Source organism: Pan paniscus, chromosome 10, assembly GCF_029289425.2.
Source record: "Pan paniscus chromosome 10, NHGRI_mPanPan1-v2.0_pri, whole genome shotgun sequence".
Taxonomy (NCBI): Eukaryota; Metazoa; Chordata; class Mammalia; order Primates; family Hominidae; genus Pan; species Pan paniscus.
Genome location: NC_073259.2, coordinates 37,361,645 through 37,381,411, shown reverse-complemented (window position 1 = coordinate 37,381,411; position 19,767 = coordinate 37,361,645). Strand labels below are relative to the sequence as shown.

General features: G+C 44.6%; 1 protein-coding gene across 1 annotated transcript in view; it reads right to left on the bottom strand.

Annotated features, from left to right (window-relative positions):
* Positions 1–1,044: 1,044 nt before the first annotated feature.
* RDH16 (retinol dehydrogenase 16) overlaps positions 1,045–19,767 on the bottom strand; it is a 34,632-nt gene continuing 15,909 nt past the window's right edge. Inside the window, exons 3-6 of the mRNA XM_003824900.5 lie at positions 6,772–7,112; positions 4,536–4,794; positions 2,459–2,622; positions 1,045–1,878 (exon numbers count right to left, since the gene is read on the bottom strand). Of these exons, the coding sequence (XP_003824948.4) occupies positions 1,661–1,878; positions 2,459–2,622; positions 4,536–4,794; positions 6,772–7,112 (982 nt within the window). The 3' untranslated portion in view covers positions 1,045–1,660. The remainder of the gene's footprint in view (positions 1,879–2,458; positions 2,623–4,535; positions 4,795–6,771; positions 7,113–19,767) is intronic.

Below are 19,767 nucleotides of genomic sequence, written 5' to 3'. Positions count from 1 at the left end.
AACTACAATTTGTGTTGAGTCCAGGATTCTACACCCCTTTCCCCTAATGCTTTCTGTGTTGAGTCCACACTTGCGACATCATCAGAAAACTGAAGACATTGAGGATGAGGACCAGGTCATTCAAGGGAATTTCTCTCCAGTACACAGCAGGGGCTCAACAAAGGGAGGGAAAATATGAAAGATGAGTCCAGCAGTGACTCTCACTCCCTGTCACTGGAGGAGTGGGTGTGTTGGGATATGGTGGGGGACCTGAGGGATGACACAGGGAAAGTGCAATGACTTTAAAGTGAGGGTCCGTCACTAAGGGACACAGAGAGGGCACGGGTGAGGGGAGGAGGCTTCAGTTGCCCCAGGGAAGGGATCTGAGGCCTGCCTGTCAATATGGCTGTTGAGGTCGCCTTGCTGTCTTGTCCTTGGGTCTATTTCTGTGACCACAGGCTACTCCAGAACCCCCTGGAAAGAAAACAATTGCCCCTCACCTTGGTGGCAACAAGGGCTGGGAGAGGGCAGGGATAGTCCAACTTCTCTCTTCAAATCCATTCTCAGGCCATGCCTCTCATCCCCTGATATTCAGGAAGGCACCTGCCTCTTCCTGCCACTGCTCCCCAAGGCCACCAAAATCTAGGGAAAGGACATCTTCAGGAGTGAAAGTGTAAAAACTCTTGAAACCCTCTTGTGTAAGTCACTCCATTACTCCCTCCCAGCAGCTTGGGAGTTCCCATCCCCATTTCCCTTTTTCCCCCTTTCTTTGCCTCTAAGATCAGACTTCCCCATTGGGATCTTGTTCTCCTTCTAGCAGAAAATTCAATATTAGGAGGAGATCTATTCCTGTTCACTCTTTTCTGCCTTTGACTTCTAGTCCTAGGGAGGCTGACAGTGACCTGACTTTCTGGATGGAGTGACTCTGGGTGCTGAGCAAAGGTGGGAACCCAGACTCAGAGAGGGATTGCAGTCTCATGTGCCTGGAATCCAAGTGGAGCTTCACAAGAACATTCAAATCACCGCACATGGGTGAAACTATCAACTTTTTCAACATCAAAAGAGTCAAAGGAAGTCCATGCTTTCAAGACAAATCAAAAACTGATTTATTTGTCCTCTGCACAGATCCTTACTTAGGACACCACCTCCCAGCCACTGCTTCTGGGATGACTCCTGAGGCCTATGGGGCCACATAATGGTTCCAGTCCCAACACCACGTGTACAGGGATCTTCAGAGGAGGAGTGCCCTCATATCCTCCAGGCCATTTCCACCCCGTGGGAGGGTGTAGACTGGCCCAGAATTAACACACAGCCTGATAAGGAAGCAGGAGGTAATGGCATGGGCTGAGGCTCCTTCCACCTGCTCACACCCACCCCAGTTGTTAGCCCAAGGATGGCCCTAAAGGCTTGGACCCTTGAGTGGCCACCCACGGTGACAATGCACCCAGGAGCACTATTTGGTCCCTGTTTCTCAGCTGCGTAACTTGAAACTTTACTACCAACATCTCCAGAGAGCAGAATTATCTCCCAGGAGAATCATGGACAGGAGGTAATGAAGGAGGTGGGATTGGTGCCCTACTGACCGGACGGCTCCCTCCCTCCACTTTATATCTCTCCCAAGGATACACCACCCCTCATAGCACACCCCAAATCCATGCAACCATGCATCCAACTCTTAGCTTCATAGAGCCTTGGCCGGGCTTGGAGAGACCCAGTACATAATGGCATCCACCAGGAAGGTGGGCATGTAGCTCATGGGGAGGTAGAGAAGCTTGGCATCCCAGCCAGCTGAGTAGCGAGTGCGGGGGTGGCAGGCAATCAGCGCATGCTCCATGCAGTCGGTCACCAACGACAGATCCTGTGTGCACTTCTGCTCCATTTGTTCAGCTGATTTCTTATCTGTTAAGAATCAGAAACAATCCATGTATATTTCCACCTCTAACCGCTCCTGCTTTGGATTCAACTTAGAGTGGAAAGGGTCTAAGAACTCATGCCACCCCACAACCCCCAGTCAAGCAATGCCTCAAATCTCTTTTATCCAAATTCCCTGAGCTGGAGCCCATCCATGTGAAAGTAGCAAGTGTCCCACACTAAGTCATGTCTGTCTCTCTTTGGGAATATCTGGACTGCATAAATGATGGTCTCCACCCACAGTAGAAGTCTCAGCACATAAAAACAAGCTGTCTCTAATGCCAGCTTGTGATCAGCCACCAATGTCTTCCCTTTCTGGCTTCCCTTTGTTCCTCAATAACGATGGGTTCAGATAGACACTGGTCCCAAGTTCTGAGAAGCCTGGACACTTGCTTTTCATGACCAGTTGACCACACAGCACCCATCATGAAAATGGGGCTAAAGGTCTCCACTTTGTGGGGAAGGGAGAGCCTGGGGATCAAACTCTAATGCCCTTCAGACACCAATGGTAGACCAAGGATTCCACACGAGGGTTTGCTTCTCTCCCCACTGTCCACAGCTTACTCACAGTCTGCAACAAACTTCTCGCCATAGGCCTCCTTGACCTCTGGACTGGACCGGTCCCAAATCTCCAGGAAGCTCTTTAAGAATCTCTCCTTACTGGTCACAGCAGTCTTGAAATAGCCAGGTTCAATCATAGCCACCTTCACCCCAAAGTAGGAGAGTTCCCTCCTGCAAGACAGAGAAGCAGAGGGGAAAAACTTCGGGGGTCTTGGAAGGTAAAACACAAACAATAAAAGTAAAACTATGATATCACAACATATGAGGACAATGGGTGAAATAGAAAGCTTGGAATATTTAATTTCCAGCAATCAAGGGGTCATAATTATCATGGTGGCATTCCCTCTGTATGGAGTTTCCATATTTTACACACCTGAGCTTACTAGCCCTAAATCCTACCAATTCCAAAACAAGGCAGCACCTTAGTGCTGTCTCCTCCTATGTCCCTCACATCCAGTGGATCACCAGAATTCCCACATTTTGCCTCCTCTCCAGTCCTCAGTCCCCTCCCCCATTTTCCTGCCCCAGGAATCTCCCTGGCCTCTGAGCTGGGTGATGGCAGCTGTCCTCTAAGAAGCATCTGTCTTCAGTCTGGCTCCCCACACTTACAACCACTGGGCTTCCTGCAGTCAGTGGGAGTCTAGAAGCTGACTGGACCAAGGAGCTCCCCTGAGCAAATCCCTTTTTTTGGGGGGTTCCACTGCCAACAGCATAAGCCATAACTCCTGTCCAGGGCCCACAGGCCCTCAAGGAGCCCACCTATGACCACCTGCCCAGCATCCCCCACCAGGCTTGGCCTTGACCTTCACCACAAGAGGATTCTGCAGTACATGCAGGTGGCTAATGCTCACTCTGGGCCTGGGCTGATGGCATTCCTTCATCTAGGAGCCTTTCCCAGTCTTCCTTACCAGGCTGCCAGGTGGAGTTCTCAATCCTCAGCTTGAGTTTTCAATCCCCAGCTCAGATGGAATCTCCAGGACTCTCCTCAACTCAGGTGGGTACCATGGCCAGCAAGGTTGACTTGGTCACCAACCTTATAAGCATTGGCACTTGATTCTAGATCTCTTGTCCCTCTCCCAGGTATCAAGTTTTAAGTCACAGACAAAACCTTGTTGATTAAGGACGGATTTTTGGCCACTTGGACAAGGGCCTAAAGTGTCTGTTGTGTGGACTCAGATGCTCTACCCGTCGTCAAAGGGGCTCTGGACATGAATTCTGCTGGGAAAGACCATCTCCTGCATGCTGTCTTTGGGCCCCAGAGAGCCATGAAGGAATGGCCTCAGGGCTTGAAGCATTTCTCTCCCTAGAGAGGAAGAGCCCCAAAGCCAGGCACCCATCTCCTGGTGTGGAAATATCTTTCCGTTTCTGACTCAGTGAGTGCTCTTGCGTCTGCATGAGCTTGTGTGTGTCCGCGGCCCTAAGGCATGCCCCAGGTTTACAAGTATTTCAGATTCCAGGGAGGAGGGGTTGGGGTCCTTCTACTACAGCAAGAGAGGGGTGTGAGCAAGCCACATGCCCAGTGTCAGCTGCTGGGAGAGCCTCCCTGGCCAGGGGACCAACACACACTGCTGTAGCTGATCTTTCTCTGCTCCTTCTCTAGGGTGCAAAGCATTCTTCCATCCAGCGCTGACTGCCTGGTCTGCCTTTGTGGCTCCAATACCAAGGTGCAATGGGAAGAAGTGTTTAGGGTCCTTCCCTGGGATTAGTCATTGATACACAGTGTTCCCCTGTCCTGGGCTTGGTAACCTCAGTACTGTGTTCCTCTTGGTAGGATCTGAAGCCAAAGATCCAGGTCCAATTCTGCCTCTGGCAGTTTCTGACCAAGAGATCCATCCAGGGAAGAGGTATCGTTCAAGAAACTCTCTGACCTGGGGCCCCTCCTGTCGCCCAGCACTCAGGAAGGTGCTTCCCAGTGAATGGCCAGCCCAATCCAGAAAGAGGAAGATGAGGGTGTCACACATGAAGACAGAGAGGGATCTCATGAAAGGACCTTACAGGCTGGGATTCAAGGAACTCCCTGGAAAAGACTTCCCCACAAGGACAGGAGCAGGAAGACTAGGGTGGGCCCCGTCCCAGACCCATACCTGAGGGAGTCGGAGAAGGCTTCCACGCCATACTTGGAGATGCAGTAGCCTCCACCAAAAAGTGACACCCGGCCCATGACACTGGAGACGTTGACCACACGGCCCTTGGCCCTCCTCACTAAGGGCAGCAGGCTCAGAGTCACATCAATCACCCCCAATAAGTTCACGTCCAGTATGGTCATGAAGTCCTGCTTGGTAAGCAACTCATTGGGAGCCGTGGGCAAGGAGATGCCAGCATTATTCACCAGGCCCCAGAGTCCTGGGACAGTGGGAAGATGAGAGAGCATCACTGTGTTGTGCCTGTGCAGGTGGACAGATTTAGGGTGCAAATCACATCCCAATAAAGTGAAGGCAGAATGACAGGTGTGGGATGGGGAGGAGGGTATAACAAACACCACAGTATCACAGGGGTGGGGGCTGAGCATTCAGCAGCTGGTGGGCCACAAAACCCAGGTCTTTCTCCATTTACTCTTCATGGACCAGCCTACTGCCTGAAAGACAATAAGCTATTACCCCTATTTAAGGATTGCATGAAATCATGTTAAAGAACTATTGTCCATGCACTAGTCTGGAAACATGAAGAACAATGTTTGGTTAGTTAAACATGAATGTTGCAGACATTATAGACATACAGCTGCATTTTCAGGTGTGCTAACACCTTATATAGTGATTGTCCAGCAACTATCTGTTGATGGAATAAGAGACAAGAAAGAGGGAGAGTGAGGGAGACAGGGAAGAGAGAAAGAGACAGACCTGAAATCCTAGGCTTGGGGGAACTTGGGAAACATCCTGTGTTTGACCTCAGGGCACTGGTCTTGAAACATCCTGCATCAGTAACATTTTATAGAAAGCACAGGGGAATTCCAATGCACAGGCTTTGGGAAGAAAGCAAGGTTGCGTCACCCCACTCAGTACATAGACTCCACCCTCTGCCCCAGAAAATGTCACCCTCTCCTCCTACTGCATCAGAAGCCCACTCTTCATCCTTCCCTTTAGTCCCAAGTTCACCCAGCTCTGGGAAAATCTCTCTGGAAGATGCAAATACACAATCCCCAGGACTTCAAGTCAATAGAGTTTTCAACCTATAGAGCTAGGGGGCAGGAGCACAGGGTCCCTTGAGTCCAGGCAGGGGGTGGCAGTTGTTGATCTAGAAGGGTTGGCCCAGGCATATGAATCTGTCCCCTGCTCAATAACAGGCCCTGCCCTGATGCAAATGCAGATTCCTCCAGCAAGACATCTCATTTTTAAGAATCCAATCAATACTCACACTTACAGAGATGTTGGCAAATAAAAGTCCACCAAGATGACATTTATGATGATAAAAAGCAGGAAGGAATTTCATATCCAACCACTCAGTATGGATTACATAGGTAAGGCTATTGGAAGGATACAGTATTCTAAATAATTAAATATAATTTTATAAAAACAGTCATTATGGTGGAAAAGTGTTCATCTTCTCCAGAGAATTTAAGGTGACTGAAACTAAGAACAAAATATAAAATCCTAATTATGTATAATTGTAAAAAGGATTTATGTGTGGATGACAATTTCAGGGAAACTTTTGTTTTCATCTTTATTCTTTTCAGTGTTTTCCACAAAGATCATATTCTGCATTTATTGTTACATAAAATAAATCCATGTTTCTTTCTTCCTCTATAATAAGACAGATGAATTAGTGTAGTGAAAAGAAGAATGAAAGAAAAAGTAACCCCTTACTAGTTCTGCCTTCCTTAAGCAGTCCTTATGCTGATACTCTCCTCTGAAGATGGAGATGATCGTAGCTCTCAGTGGACGCTGATGGGCCCTAGCAAAAACAAGGTAAAGTGCTGGGAACATGAGCCTGGCTCCAGCACAGGCACAGCCTCTGTGCACACTTGCAGCCCTGTGCTCCCTTCTCAACCATGCTCCAGCAAGTCTCCAGATCTCTAACGCAGGCTCTTAGCATCAAACAATCCATGACTTCTGCTTAGACAGGAGGGAGAGGATAGAGAGGAATTCTGGAGAGAAAATCTCATCAGGGCAAACTCTCCCCAAGACTAGACACCTCCAATGTCGGGAGAGGTTAAGGATTGAAAAGAGATGGGGCTCAGGCAGCCTGTTAAGTGAGAAATATTAGAAAGCTACTGTTACTTCAACCTGGAAAGACACTGTAGAAATCTTCCCAGGGAGCAGACAGGAGGTGGTCCCTTCACACAGAGGGAAGACACAGACAGACTTGAGAAACCTGGGTGGTTACCTTTGTCTCTCACGCACTCCTTCACCCACTGGGCGGCTGCAGCAACGCTCTCTGTCTTGGTAACATCCAGGGTCACCGTCTCCAGCCTGTCTGAAGTCTGGCCCCTCAGCTGCTCGGCTCCTTTCTCCGTCAGACACGCAGCCAGCACCCGCAAGCCTCGTGCATCCAGCTGTCTGGCCAGCAGTTTCCCGAAGCCAGAGTCACAGCCCGTGATGAACACATACTTATCTCTCAGGTGGCTCAGCACCTGTCTCTCCCGGTACCAGTGCAGAAGGTAGTACAGGCCCACGAAAACCGCCAGGTAGAGCCACATGGCTTTGCAGAGGACAGACACAGACAGGCTGTGGGGGAAACCAGAGTCTGGCCTCTGTTCAGACAGGAGGATTTAAGAACACAGAGGGCTGTGGTAGGCAGGGAAGCCCTCAGGCATTTTGGCAGGGAATCCTCACTTTCCTCCCTGATGACTGCCTTTCTGCAACATATTTATTCTGGCTCCACCTCTCTGCCCTTTGAACTGCTTTTGCAGTACTCATGCACACCTTTGCACACCTCAAGTCCTGCCCATTAGGAAGATACTATCTTCCTACTGGGCAATGTGCCCCTAGTCTCCTGATTTCTCTCTGCCTTGCTATGCCCAGTACATGCATGCTGTGTCCATGAAGGAGCACACACATATATTCACACAGGAACATACACAGAACTCACACAGGCTCACACACAGCTGCCCACACACACTCTCCATGGCAAACACACCCCTCTGCTCTAAGTACAGGGGTCAAAACTGTCTCTACAAAGCTCCGATACCAACACTCCTGGTCCATGACCTTCTGAACATAGAAAGGCCTTACTGGGTAGCTACCCATGGTTTCCAGGCACATTAGGTGGAAATCCCTCTCTGAGCCTGAGTTTCCTCATCCTGCTCTGCACCCCAGAATCAATCACTCCTCAGAAAACTAGGGCACGGTCAGGCTGTCTAGGATGAGAAGGAGAAGGCAAAGAGTGAGCGGGAACAGGTTCCCTCCTGCTATAATAGTTTTTTGGGGCAGAAGGATTGCAGGATCCCACAGGGAGAATCCAACCTCAGAGGTAAAGAAAGCAGGGAGAGGATGGGCAAATAGGAACAGCTCCAGTCTGCAGCTCCCAGTGTGACTGATGCAGAAAATGGGTGATTTCTGCATTTCCAGCTGAGGTACCTGGTTCATCTCACTGGGACTGGTTGGACAGTGCATGCAGCCCACAGAGGGTGAGCTGAAGCAAGGCAGGGCATTGCCTTACCCAGGAAGTGTAAGAGGTCAGGGGATTTCCCTTTCCTAGACAAGGGAAGCCATGACAGACTGTACCTGGAAAAACAAGACACTCCTGCTCAAATACTGCACTTTTCCAATGGTCTTAGCAAATGGCACACCAGGAGATTATATCCTGTGCCTGGTTTGGTGGGTCCCATTCCCACAGAGCTTTGCTCACTGCTAGTGCAGTAGTCTGAGATCAACCTGCAAGGAAGCAGCCTGGCAGGAGGAGGGTTGCTCACCATTGCTGAGGATTGAGTAGGAAAGCAAAGCAGCTGGGCAGCTCAAACTGGGCGAAGCCCACTGCAGCAAGGCAAGGCTTTCTGCCTCTATAGACTCCACCTCTGGGAGCAGTGCATAACTGAACAAAAGGCAGCAGAAACCTCTGCAGACTTAAACATCCCTGTCTGACAGCACTGAAGAGAGCAGTGGTTCTCCCAGTATGGTGTTTGAGCTCTTAGAATAGACAGACTGTCTTCTCAAATGGGTCCCTGAACCCTGTGTAGACTAACTGGGAGACACCTCCCAGTAGGGGCCGACTGACATCTCATACAGGCGGGTGCCCCTCTGGGACGAAGTTTCCAGAGGAAGGATCAGGCAACAATATTTGCTGTTCTGCAATATTTGCTGTTCTGCAGCCTCCGCTGGTGATACCCAGGCAAACAGGGACTGGAGTGGACCTCCAGCAAACTCCAACAGACCTGCAGCTGAGGAAACTGTTTGAAGGAAAACTAACAAACAGAAAGAAATAGCTCAAAATCAACAAAAAGGACATCCACACCAAAACTCCATCTGTAGGTCACCAACATCAAACACCAAAGGTAGATAAAACCACAAAGATGGGGAGATACCAGAGCAGAAAAGCTGAAAATTCAAAAAACCAGAGTGCCTCTTCTCCTCCAAAGGATCACAGCTCCTTGCCAGCAACAGAAAAAAGCTGGATGAAGAATGACTTTGATGAGTTGACAGAAGTAGGCTTCAGAAGGTCAGAGTAACAAAATTCTCTGAGCTAAAGGAGGATGTTGGAACCCATCACAAGGAAGCTAACAATCTTGAAAAAAGATTAGATGAATGGCTAACTAGAATAAACAGTGTAGAGAAGTCCTTAAATGACCTGATGGAGCTGAAAACCATGGCATGAGAACTACAGGATGCATGCACAAGCTTCAATAGCCGATTTGATCAAGTGGAAGAAAGAATATCAGTGATTGGAGATCAAATTAATGAAATAAAGTGAGAAGAGAAGTTTGGAGAAAAAAGAGAAAAAGAAGTGAACAAAGCCTCCAAGAAATATGGAACTATGTGAAAAAACCAAACCTACGTTTGACTGCTGTACCTGAAAGTGACGGGCAGAATGAAACCAAGTTGGAAAACACTCTTCAGGTTATTATCCAGGAGAACTTCCTCAATCTAGCAAGGCAGGCCAACATTCAAATTTGGGAAATACAGAGAACACCACAAAGATACTCTTCAAGAAGAGGAACCCTAAGACATATAATTGTCATATTCACGAAGGTTGAAATGAAGGAAAAAATGTTAAGGGCAGCCAGAGAGAAAGGTCAGGTTATCCACAAAGGCAAGCCCATCAGACTAACAATGGATCTCTCAGCAGAAACTCTACAAGCCAGAAGAGAGTGGGGGCCAATGTTCAACATTCTTAGAGAAAAGAATTTTCAACTCAGAATTTCATATCCAGCCAAACTAAGCTTCATAAGTGAAGGAGAAATAAAATTCTTTACAGACAAACTAATGCTGAGAGATTCTGTCGCCACCAGGTCTGCCTTACAAGAACTCCTGAAGGAAGCACTAAACATGGAAAGAAACAACCAGTACCAGCCACTGCAAAAACATGCCAAATTGTAAAGACCATTGATACTAGGAAGAAACTGCATCAACTAACGAGCAAAATAACCAGCTAACATCATAATGACAGGATCAAATTCACACATAACAATATTAACCTTAAATGTAAAAGGGCTAAATGCCCCAATTAAAAGACACAGACTGGCAAATTAGATAAAGAATCAAGACCCATCAGTGTGCTGTATTCAGGAAACCCATCTCACATGCAGAGACACACATAGGCTCAAAATAAAGGGATGGAGGAAGATCCACCAAGCAAATAGAAAGCAAAAAAAGAAAAAAAAAGCAGGGATTGCAATCCTACTCTCTGATAACACAGATTTTAAACCACCAAAGATCAAAAGGGACAAAGAAGGCCATTACATAACAGTAAAGGGATCAATTCAACAAGAAGAGCTAACTATCCTAAATATATATGTACCCAATACAGGAGCACCCAGATTCATAAAGCAAGTCCTTAGAAACCTACAAAGAGACTTAGACTCCCCAATAATAATGGGAGATTTTAACACCCCACTGTCAATATTAGACAGATCAATGAGACAGAAGGTTAAAAAGGATATCCAGGACTTGAACTCAGCTCTGCACCAAGAGGACCTAATAGACATCTACAGAACTCTCCACACCAAATCAACAGAATATACATTCTTCTCAGCACCACATCACACTTATTCCAAAATTGACCACATAGTTGGAAGTAAAGCACTCCTCAGCAAATGTAAAAGAACAGAAATCACAACAAACTGTCTCTCAGACCACACTGCAATCAAATTAGAACTCAGGACTAAGAAACTCACTCAAAACCACACAACGACATGGAAACTGAACAACCTGCTTCTGAATCACTACTGGGTAAATAACGAAATGAAGGCAGAAATAAAGATGTTCTTTGAAACCAATGAGAACAAAGACACAATGTACCAGAATCTCTGGGACACATTTACAGCAGTGTGTAGAAGGAAATTTATAGCACTAAATGCCCACAAGAGAAAGCAGGAAAGATAAAAAATCGACACCCTAACATCACAATGAAAAGAACTAGAGAAGCGAGAACAAACAAATTCAAAAGCTAACAGAAGGCAAGAAATAACTAAGAGCAGAACTGAAGGAGATAGAGACACAGAAAACCCTTCAAAAAATCAATGAATCCAGGAGCTGGTTTTTTGAAAAGGTCAAAAAAAATGGATAGACCACTAGCAAGACTAATAAAGAAGAAAAGAGAGAAGAATCAAATAGACACAATAAAAAATGATAAAGGGGATTTCACCACTGATCCCACAGAAATACAAACTACCATCAGAGAATACTATAAATACCTCTATACAAATAAACCAGAAAATCTAGAAGAAATGGATAAATTCCTGGACACATACACCCTCCCAAGACTAAACCAGAAAGAAGTGGAATCTCTGAGTAGACCAATAACAGGCTCTGAAATTGAGGCAATAATTAATAGCCTATCAACCAAAAAAGTCCTGGACCAGATGGATTCACAGCCCAGTTCTACCAGAGGTACAAAGAGGAGCTGGTACCATCCCTTCTGAAATTATTCCAATGAATAGAAAAAGAAGTAATCCTCCCTAACTCATTTTATGAGGCCAGCATCATCCTGATACCAAAGCCTGGCAGAGACACAACAACAAAAAAGAGAATTTTAGACCAATATCCCCGATGAACATCGATGCAAAAATCCTCAATAAAATACTGGCAAACCAAATCCAGCAGCACATCAAAAAGCTTATCCACCATGATCAAGTTGGCTTCATCCCTGGGATGCAAGCCTGGTTCAACATACACAAATCAATACACGTAATCCATCACATAAACAGAACCAATGACAAAAACCACATGATTATCTCAATAGATGCAGAAAAGGCCTTTGACAAAATTCAACAGCCCTTCATGCTAAAAACTCCCAACAAACTAGGTATTGATGAAACATATCTCAAAATAATAAGAGCGATTTATGACAAATCCACAGCCAATATACTGAATGGGCAAAAACTGGAAGCCTTCCCTTTGAAAACTGGTACAAGACAGGATGCCCTCTCTCACCTCTCCTATTCAACATAGTGTTGGAAGTTCTGGCCAGGGCAATCAGGCAAGAGGAAGAAATAAAGGGCATTCAATTAGGAAAAGAGGAAGTCAAATTGTCCCTGTTTGCAGATGACATGATTGTATATTTAGAAAACCCCATCGTCTCAGCCCAAAATTTCTTTAAGCTGATAAGCAACTTCAGCGAAGTCTCAGGATATAAAATCAATGTGCAAAAATCTCAAGCATTCCTACACGCTAATAACAGACAAACAGAGAGCCAAATCATGAGTGAACTCCCATTCACAATTGCTTCAAAGAGAATAAACTACCTAGGAATCCAACTTACAAGAGATGTGAAGGACCTCTTCAAGGAGAACTACAAACCACTGCTCAACGAAATAAAAGAGGACACAAATAAATGGAAGAACATTCCATGTTCATGGATAGGAAAAATCAATATCGTGAAAATGGGCATACTGCCCAAGGTAATTTATAGATTCAATGCCATACCCATCAAGCTACCAATGACTTTCTTCACAGAATTGGAAAAAAACTACTTTAAAGTTCACGTGGAACCAAAAAAGAGCCCACATTGCCAAGACAATCCTAAGCCAAAAGAACAAAGCTGGACGCATCATGCTACCTGACTTCAAACTATACTACAAGGCTACAGTAACCAAAACAGCATGGTACTGGTACCAAAACAGCATGGTACTGGTACCAAAACAAATATATAGACCAATGGAATAGAACAGAGCCCTCAGAAATAATACTACACATCTACAACCATCTGATCTTTGGCAAACCTGACAAAAACAAGCAATGGGGAAAGGATTCCCTATTTAATAAATGGTGCTGGGAAAACTGGCTAGCCATATGTAGAAAGCTGAAACTGGATCCCTTCCTTACACCTTATACAAAAATTAATTCAAGATAGATTAAAGACTTAAATGTTAGACCTAAAACCATAAAAATCCTACAAGAAAACCTAGGCAATACCATTCAGGACATAGGCATGGGCAAGGACTTCATGACTAAAACACCAAAAGCAATGGCAACAAAAGCCAAAATTGACAAATGGGATCTAATTAAACTAAAGAGCTTCTGCACAGCAAAGGAAACTACCATCAGAGTGAACAGGCAACCTACAGAATGGGAGAAAATTTTTACAATCTACCCATCTGACAAAGGGGTAATATCCAGAATCTACAAAGAACTTAAAACAAATTTACAAGAAAAAATCAAACAACCCCATCAAAAAGTGGGCAAAGGATATGAACAGACACTTCTCAAAAGAAGACATTTATGCAGCCAACAGACACATGAAAAAATGCTCATCACTGGCCATCAGAGAAATGTAAATCAAACCACAAGGAGATACCATCTCACACCAGTTAGAATGGCAATCATTAAGGCCAGGCACGGTGGCTCAAGCCTGTAATCCCAGCCCTTTGGGAAGCCAAGGCAGGTGGATCACGAGGTCAGGAGATTGAGACCATCCTGGCTAACATGGTGAAACCCCATCTCTACTAAAAACACAAAAAATTAGCTGGGTGCAGTGGCAGGCCCCTGTAGTCCCAGCTACTCAGGAGGCTGAGGCAGGAGAATGGCGTGAACCCGGGAGGCGGAGCTTGCAGTGAGCTGAGATTGTGCCACTGCACTCCAACCTGGGTGACAGAACGAGACTCCATCTCAAAAAAAAAAAAAAAAGAAAAGAATGGCAATCATTAAAAAGTCAGGAAACAACAGGTGCTGGAGAGGATGTGGAGAAATAGGAACACTTTTAAACTGTTGGTGGGACTGTAAACTAGTTCAACCATTATGGAAGACAGTGTGGCAATTCCTCAAGGATCTAGAACTAGTAATACCATTTGACCCAGCCATCCCATTACTGGGTATATACCCAATGGATTACAAATCATGCTGCTATAAAGATACATGCACACGTATGTTTATTGTGGCACTATTCACAATAGCAAAGACTTGGAACCAACCCAAATGTCCACCAATGATAGACTGGATTAAGAAAATGTGGCACATATACACCATGGAACACTATGCAGCCATAAAAAAGGATGAGTTCATGTCCTGTGTAGGGACATGGATGAAGATGGAAACCATCATTCTGAGCAAACTATTGCAAGGACAGAAAACCAACCACTGCATGTTCTCACTCATAGGTGGTAATTGAACAATGAGAACACTTGGACACAGGATGGGGAACATCACACACCAGGGCCTGTTGTGGGGTGGGGGGAGGGGGGATGGATAGCATTAGGAGATATACCTAATATAAATGACGAGTTAATGGGTGCAGCATACCAACATGGCTCATGTATACACATGTAACAAGCCTGCATGTTGTGCACATGTACCCTAGTACTTCAAGTATAATAAAAAATAAAAAATTTCAATTTTCTTCTTAATTTCTTCATTGACCCACTGATCATTCAGAAGCATATTTTAAAATGTTTATGTATTTGTTTAGTTTCCCAAATTCTTGTCATTTCTAGTTTTATTCTATTGTGGTCAGAGAAGATGCTTGATAGTATTTCAATTTTTTGAATATTTTAAGATTTGTATTATGATCTAACATGTGATCTAACACTGAGAATGATCCATGTGCTGAGGAAAAGAATGTGTATTCTGCAGCCATTGGATGAAATGTTCTGTAAATATCTACTAGATTCACTTGGTCTACTGTGAAGATTAAGTCTGATGTTTCTTTGTTGATTTTTTTGTCTGAAAGATCTGTCCAATGCTGAAAGTGGAGTGCAGAAGTCTCCAACTATTATTGCATTGAGGCCTATCTCTCTCTTTAGCTCTAATAATATTCTCTTTATATATATATGGGTGCTCCTGTGTTGGGAGCATACATTACATATTTAAAGTGGTTACTATATCCTCTTGCTGAATTGACCCCATTTACCATTATATAGTGACCTTCTTGGAAAGAAAACCTTTTCTTCTTATCGTTTTTGTTTTGAAATCTATTTTATCTGTGATAGAACTTTTGCTCCTTTTTGGTTTCCATTGGCATGAAGTATCTTTTTCCATCCCTTATTTTCAGTCCGTGTATGTCTTTATAGGTGAAGTGTGTCTTTTGTAGGCAACGGATCAATGGCTCTTGTTTTTTCATCCATTCAGTCAGTCTATGTCTTTTGATTGGAGAGTTTAGTTTACATTCAATATCATTATTGATAAGTAAGGACTTACTCCTGCCATCTTGCTATTTATCTTCTGGGTGTTTTATGATCTTCTTTACCTTCTTTCTTTCCTTCTAGTCTTCCTCTAGTGAAGGTGATTTTCTCTAGAGATGTGATTTAGTTTCTTGCTTTTTACTTTTTGTGTATCCATTGTATGTTTTTTGGTTTGAGGTAACCATGAGGCTTGCAAATACTATCTTATAACTTATTATTTTAACCTGATAACAATTCAACACTATTTGAATAAACAAACAAGCACAAAGAAAATTAATAAAAACTCTGCATCTTAACTTCATTCTCTGACTTTTAAACTTTTTATTGTTTCTATTTATATCATATTGTACTATGTCTTAAAAAGTTGTTGTAGTTATTTTTTTTGATCATTTAATCATTTAGTCTTTCTAATTAGGATAAGAGTAGTTTACACAGCACAGTTACAATGTTACAATATTCTGTGTTTTTCTATGTACTTACAATTACTGGTGAGGTCTGTACCTTCAGGTATTATGTATTGCTAATTAATGTCCTTTTCTTTCTGACTGAAGTACTCCCTTTAGCATTTCTTGTACAACAGTTCTGGTCTTGATGAAATCCCGCAGCTTTTGTTTGTCTGGGAAAGTCTTTTTCCTTTATGCTTGAAGGATATTTTCACCAGATATACTATTATCAGGTAAAAGATTTTTTCCTTTAGCACTTTAAATATATCAGGCCACTCTCTCCTGGCCTGTAAGGTTTTCACTGGAAAGTCTGCTGCCAGACATATTGGAGCTCCATTGTACATCATTTATTTCTTTCCTCTTGCTGCTTTTAGGGTCCTTTCTTTATGCTTGACCTTTAGGAGTTTGATTATTAAATGCCTTGAGGTGGTCTTCTTTGGGTTAAATCTGCTTGGTGTTCCATTACCTTCTTGTACTTGGATATTAATATCTTTCTCTAGGTTTGGGAAGTCCTCTGCTGTTATCCCTTTGAATAAACCTTCTACCCCTATCCCTTTCTCTACCTTCTCATTAAGGCCAATAACTCTTAGATTTGCCCTTCTAAGTTTATTTTCTAGATCCTGAGGGCATGCTTCATTGTTTTGTGTGTGTGTGTGTTTTTTATTTCCTCTATATGTTTTCAACTGGCCTGTCTTCAAGCTCACTAATTCTTCTGACTGATCAATTCTGCTGTTAAGGAACTCTGATGTGAACAGACACTTCTCAAAAGAAGACATTTATGCAGCCAATAAACATATGAAAAAAAGCTCATCATCACTGGTCATTAGAGAAATGCAAATGTAAACCACAATAAGATACCATCTCAGGCCAGTTAGAAAGGCGATCATTAAAAAGTAAGGAAACAACAGATGCTGGAGAGGATGTGGAGAAATAGGAATGCTTCTACACTGTTTGTGGGAATGTAAATTAGTTCAACCATTGTAAAAGACAGTGTGGCAATTCCTCAAGGGTCTGGAATGAAAAATACCATTTGAACCTGCAATCCCATTACTGGGTATATACCCAAAGGATTATAAATCAGTCTACTATAAAGACACATGCACACGTATGTTTATTACTGCACTATTTACAATAGCAAAGACTTGGAACCAACCCAAATGTCCATCAATGATAGACTGGATAAAGAAAACGTGGCACATGGCTGGGCGCAGTGGCTCCTGCTTGTAAACCCAACACTTTGGGAGGCTGAGGTGGGCGGATTACGAGGTCAGGAGATCGAGACCATCCTGGCTAACACAGTGAAACCCCGTCTCTACTAAAAATACAAAAAATTAGCTGGGCGTGGTGGTGGGCGCCTGTAGTCCCAGCTATTCGGAAGGCTGAGGCAGGAGAATGGCATGAACCCAGGAGGCACAGCTTGCAGTGAGCCGAGATCGTGCCACTGTACTCCAGCCTGGGCGACAGAGCCAGACTCTGTCACAAAAAAAAAAGAAAAGAAAAAAAAAAGAAAAGAAAATGTGGCACATATACACCATGGAATACTATACAGCCATAAAAAAGAATGAGTTAATGTCCTTTGCAGGGACATGGATGACACTAGAAACTATCATTCTCAGCAAACTAACACGGGAACAGAAAACCAAACACCACATATTCTCACTCATAAGTGGGAGTTGAACAATGAGAACACATGGACACAGGGAGGGAAACATCACACATCATGGCCTGTCAGGGGGTGGGGGGCTAGGGGAGGCGTAGCATTAGGACAATACCTCATGCATGTGGGGCTTAAAACCTAGATGATGGGTTGATGCGTGCAGCAAACCACCATGGCACGTGTATACCTATGTAACAAGCCGGCACGTTATTCACACACATCCCAGAACTTAAAGCAAAATAAAAAATAAAAATGAAAAAAGAACTCTGCTGCATTCTTGAATATGCTAATTGCATTTTTCAGCTCCAGAATTTCTGCTTGACTCTTTTTAATTATTTCAATCTTTTTGTTAAATTTATCTGATAGAATTCTAAATTTCTTCTCTGTGTTATGTTGAATTTCTTTGAGTTTCCTCAACACAGGTATTTTGAATTCTTTGTCTGAAAGGTCACATATCTGTTTCTCCAGGATTGGTCCCTGGTCCCTTATTTAGTTCATTTGGTGAGGTCAAGTTTTCCTTCATGGTGTTGATGTTAGCAGATGTTCTTCAGTGTCTGGGAATTGAAGATTTAGGTATTTATTGTAGTCTTCACTGTCTGGGCTTATTTGTAACTGTCATTCTTGGGAAGGCTTACCAAATATTTGAAAATACTTAGGTGTTGTGATCCAAGTTGTATCTGCTTTAGGGGACACCCCACGCCTAGTAACGCTATGGTTCTTGCAGACTGGTAGAGGTACCACCTTGATAGTCTTGGACAAGATCTGAGAGAATTCTCTGGAATACCAGTCTCATTCTCTTCCCTGACTTTCTCCCAAACATACAGAATCTCTCTCTCTGTTCTGAGCCATCTAAAGCTTGGGGTGGAGTGACACAAGCACCCCTGTGTCACCACCACTATGACTGCATTGCATCAGACTTGAAGCCAGCACAGTGCTGGGTCTCGCCCAAGGCCTGCTGTACCCGGTCCCTGGCTACTACCTATGTTTGCTCAAGGCCCTAGGGCTCTGCAGTCAGCAAGTAGCAAAGTCAGTTAGGCCTGTGCCCTTCCCTTCAGGACGGTGAGGTACCCCATACCCCATATGGGTCCAGAAGTGCTGTGAAGGAGTCAAGGACTAGAGTCAAAAACCTTAGAAGTGTACCTGATATTCTACTAAATTGTAGCTGAGTGGGCACTCAAACCACAAGACACAGTCCATCCCACTCTTCCCTTCCTTTTCCAAAGGCAGAGGAGCCTCAACCTGCAGCCACCACCACCCCAGGCCACAGGGAGTACTGCCAGACAACCATCGATGTTCCCTTAAGGCCCAACATCTCTTCAATCAGCTTGTGGTGAATGCTGCCTGGCCTGGAACTCACCCTTCAGGTCAGCAGGCTTCCCACTGGCCCAGGGTATGTCTAGAAAATGTCATCCAAGAGTCAAGTCCCAGAATCAGGAACCACAATAGCCCACTTGGTGCTCTACCCCACTGTGGTCTTGCTGGCACCTAAGGTGTAAGACAAAGTCCCCTTTACTTTTCTCTCTGCTTTTCTCAAGCAGGAGTCTCTCTCCATAGCCAACATAGCTGGCAATGTCCCGAGTCTCACCTGAAGCCATCAAGGTTCAGAGGCTCACCCAAGGCCTTTGATTAGCACCTAGGAATTACTGGTTATTCAGGGCCCAAGTTCTCTTCAGATAGCAGGTGATGAATGCTGCTAGCATTGGGTCCTTTCCCTTCTGGCCCAGGGTCTGTCTAGTAATGTCATATGGGAGCTAGGACTTGAAACAGGGGCCTCATGACTCTGATCATTGCCCTATCTTGCTGTAGCTGAGCTGGTATCCAAGATGCAAGACAAAACCCTTCCCACTCTTCCCTCTCCTCTGCTCAAGTAGAAAAAAGGGGTCTCCTTTGGAGCCTCAGGTTGTGCAGACTGGAGTTAGGGGAGGGGTGATGCTGACATTCCCTTGGCTGCCCCAGCTGGTGGCTCAGTATGTCACGTGTCCCCCTAATCCACTGTCTCTGGGCCTAGTTCTGCACTAGGCCTCACCTAGGTGTTGCGGTCCTTATGACATAGACTGCTTTTCAGGTTTACTTGGAGACACATAATGTTGTAGCCCTTGGTGGCGAGGTTCATGGGCACTCAAGTTAGGACTGCTGGGATCAGCGATTCCCCTGTGGCTAGGGGTGGTTTAAATGCTCCCTCCCCAGGCAGGCATCAGCTGAGTTTGGTGTGGTTTTCCTCTCTGCTCTAACAGGACAGCCCTGAGGTCAGTGCCTCACAATTACTGTGTTCTCCCTCCCTCAGCACTCAGAGGCACTCTCAGCACCATGCCTCTGCAGCCAGGGTTTGGGGAGGGACAGTGTCTGTGACTCATGACTGTTTTTTTCTATCTCTTCAGTGCCTCTTTTAGCAATATGAAATTAAAACCAGGTAAAATGAGTGCTCACCTGATTGTTCGTTCTATGAAGGTGTTCTTTTCTGTGTAGATAGTTGTTAACTTGTTGTCCTGGTGTGGGGTGGGGAGTGGAGA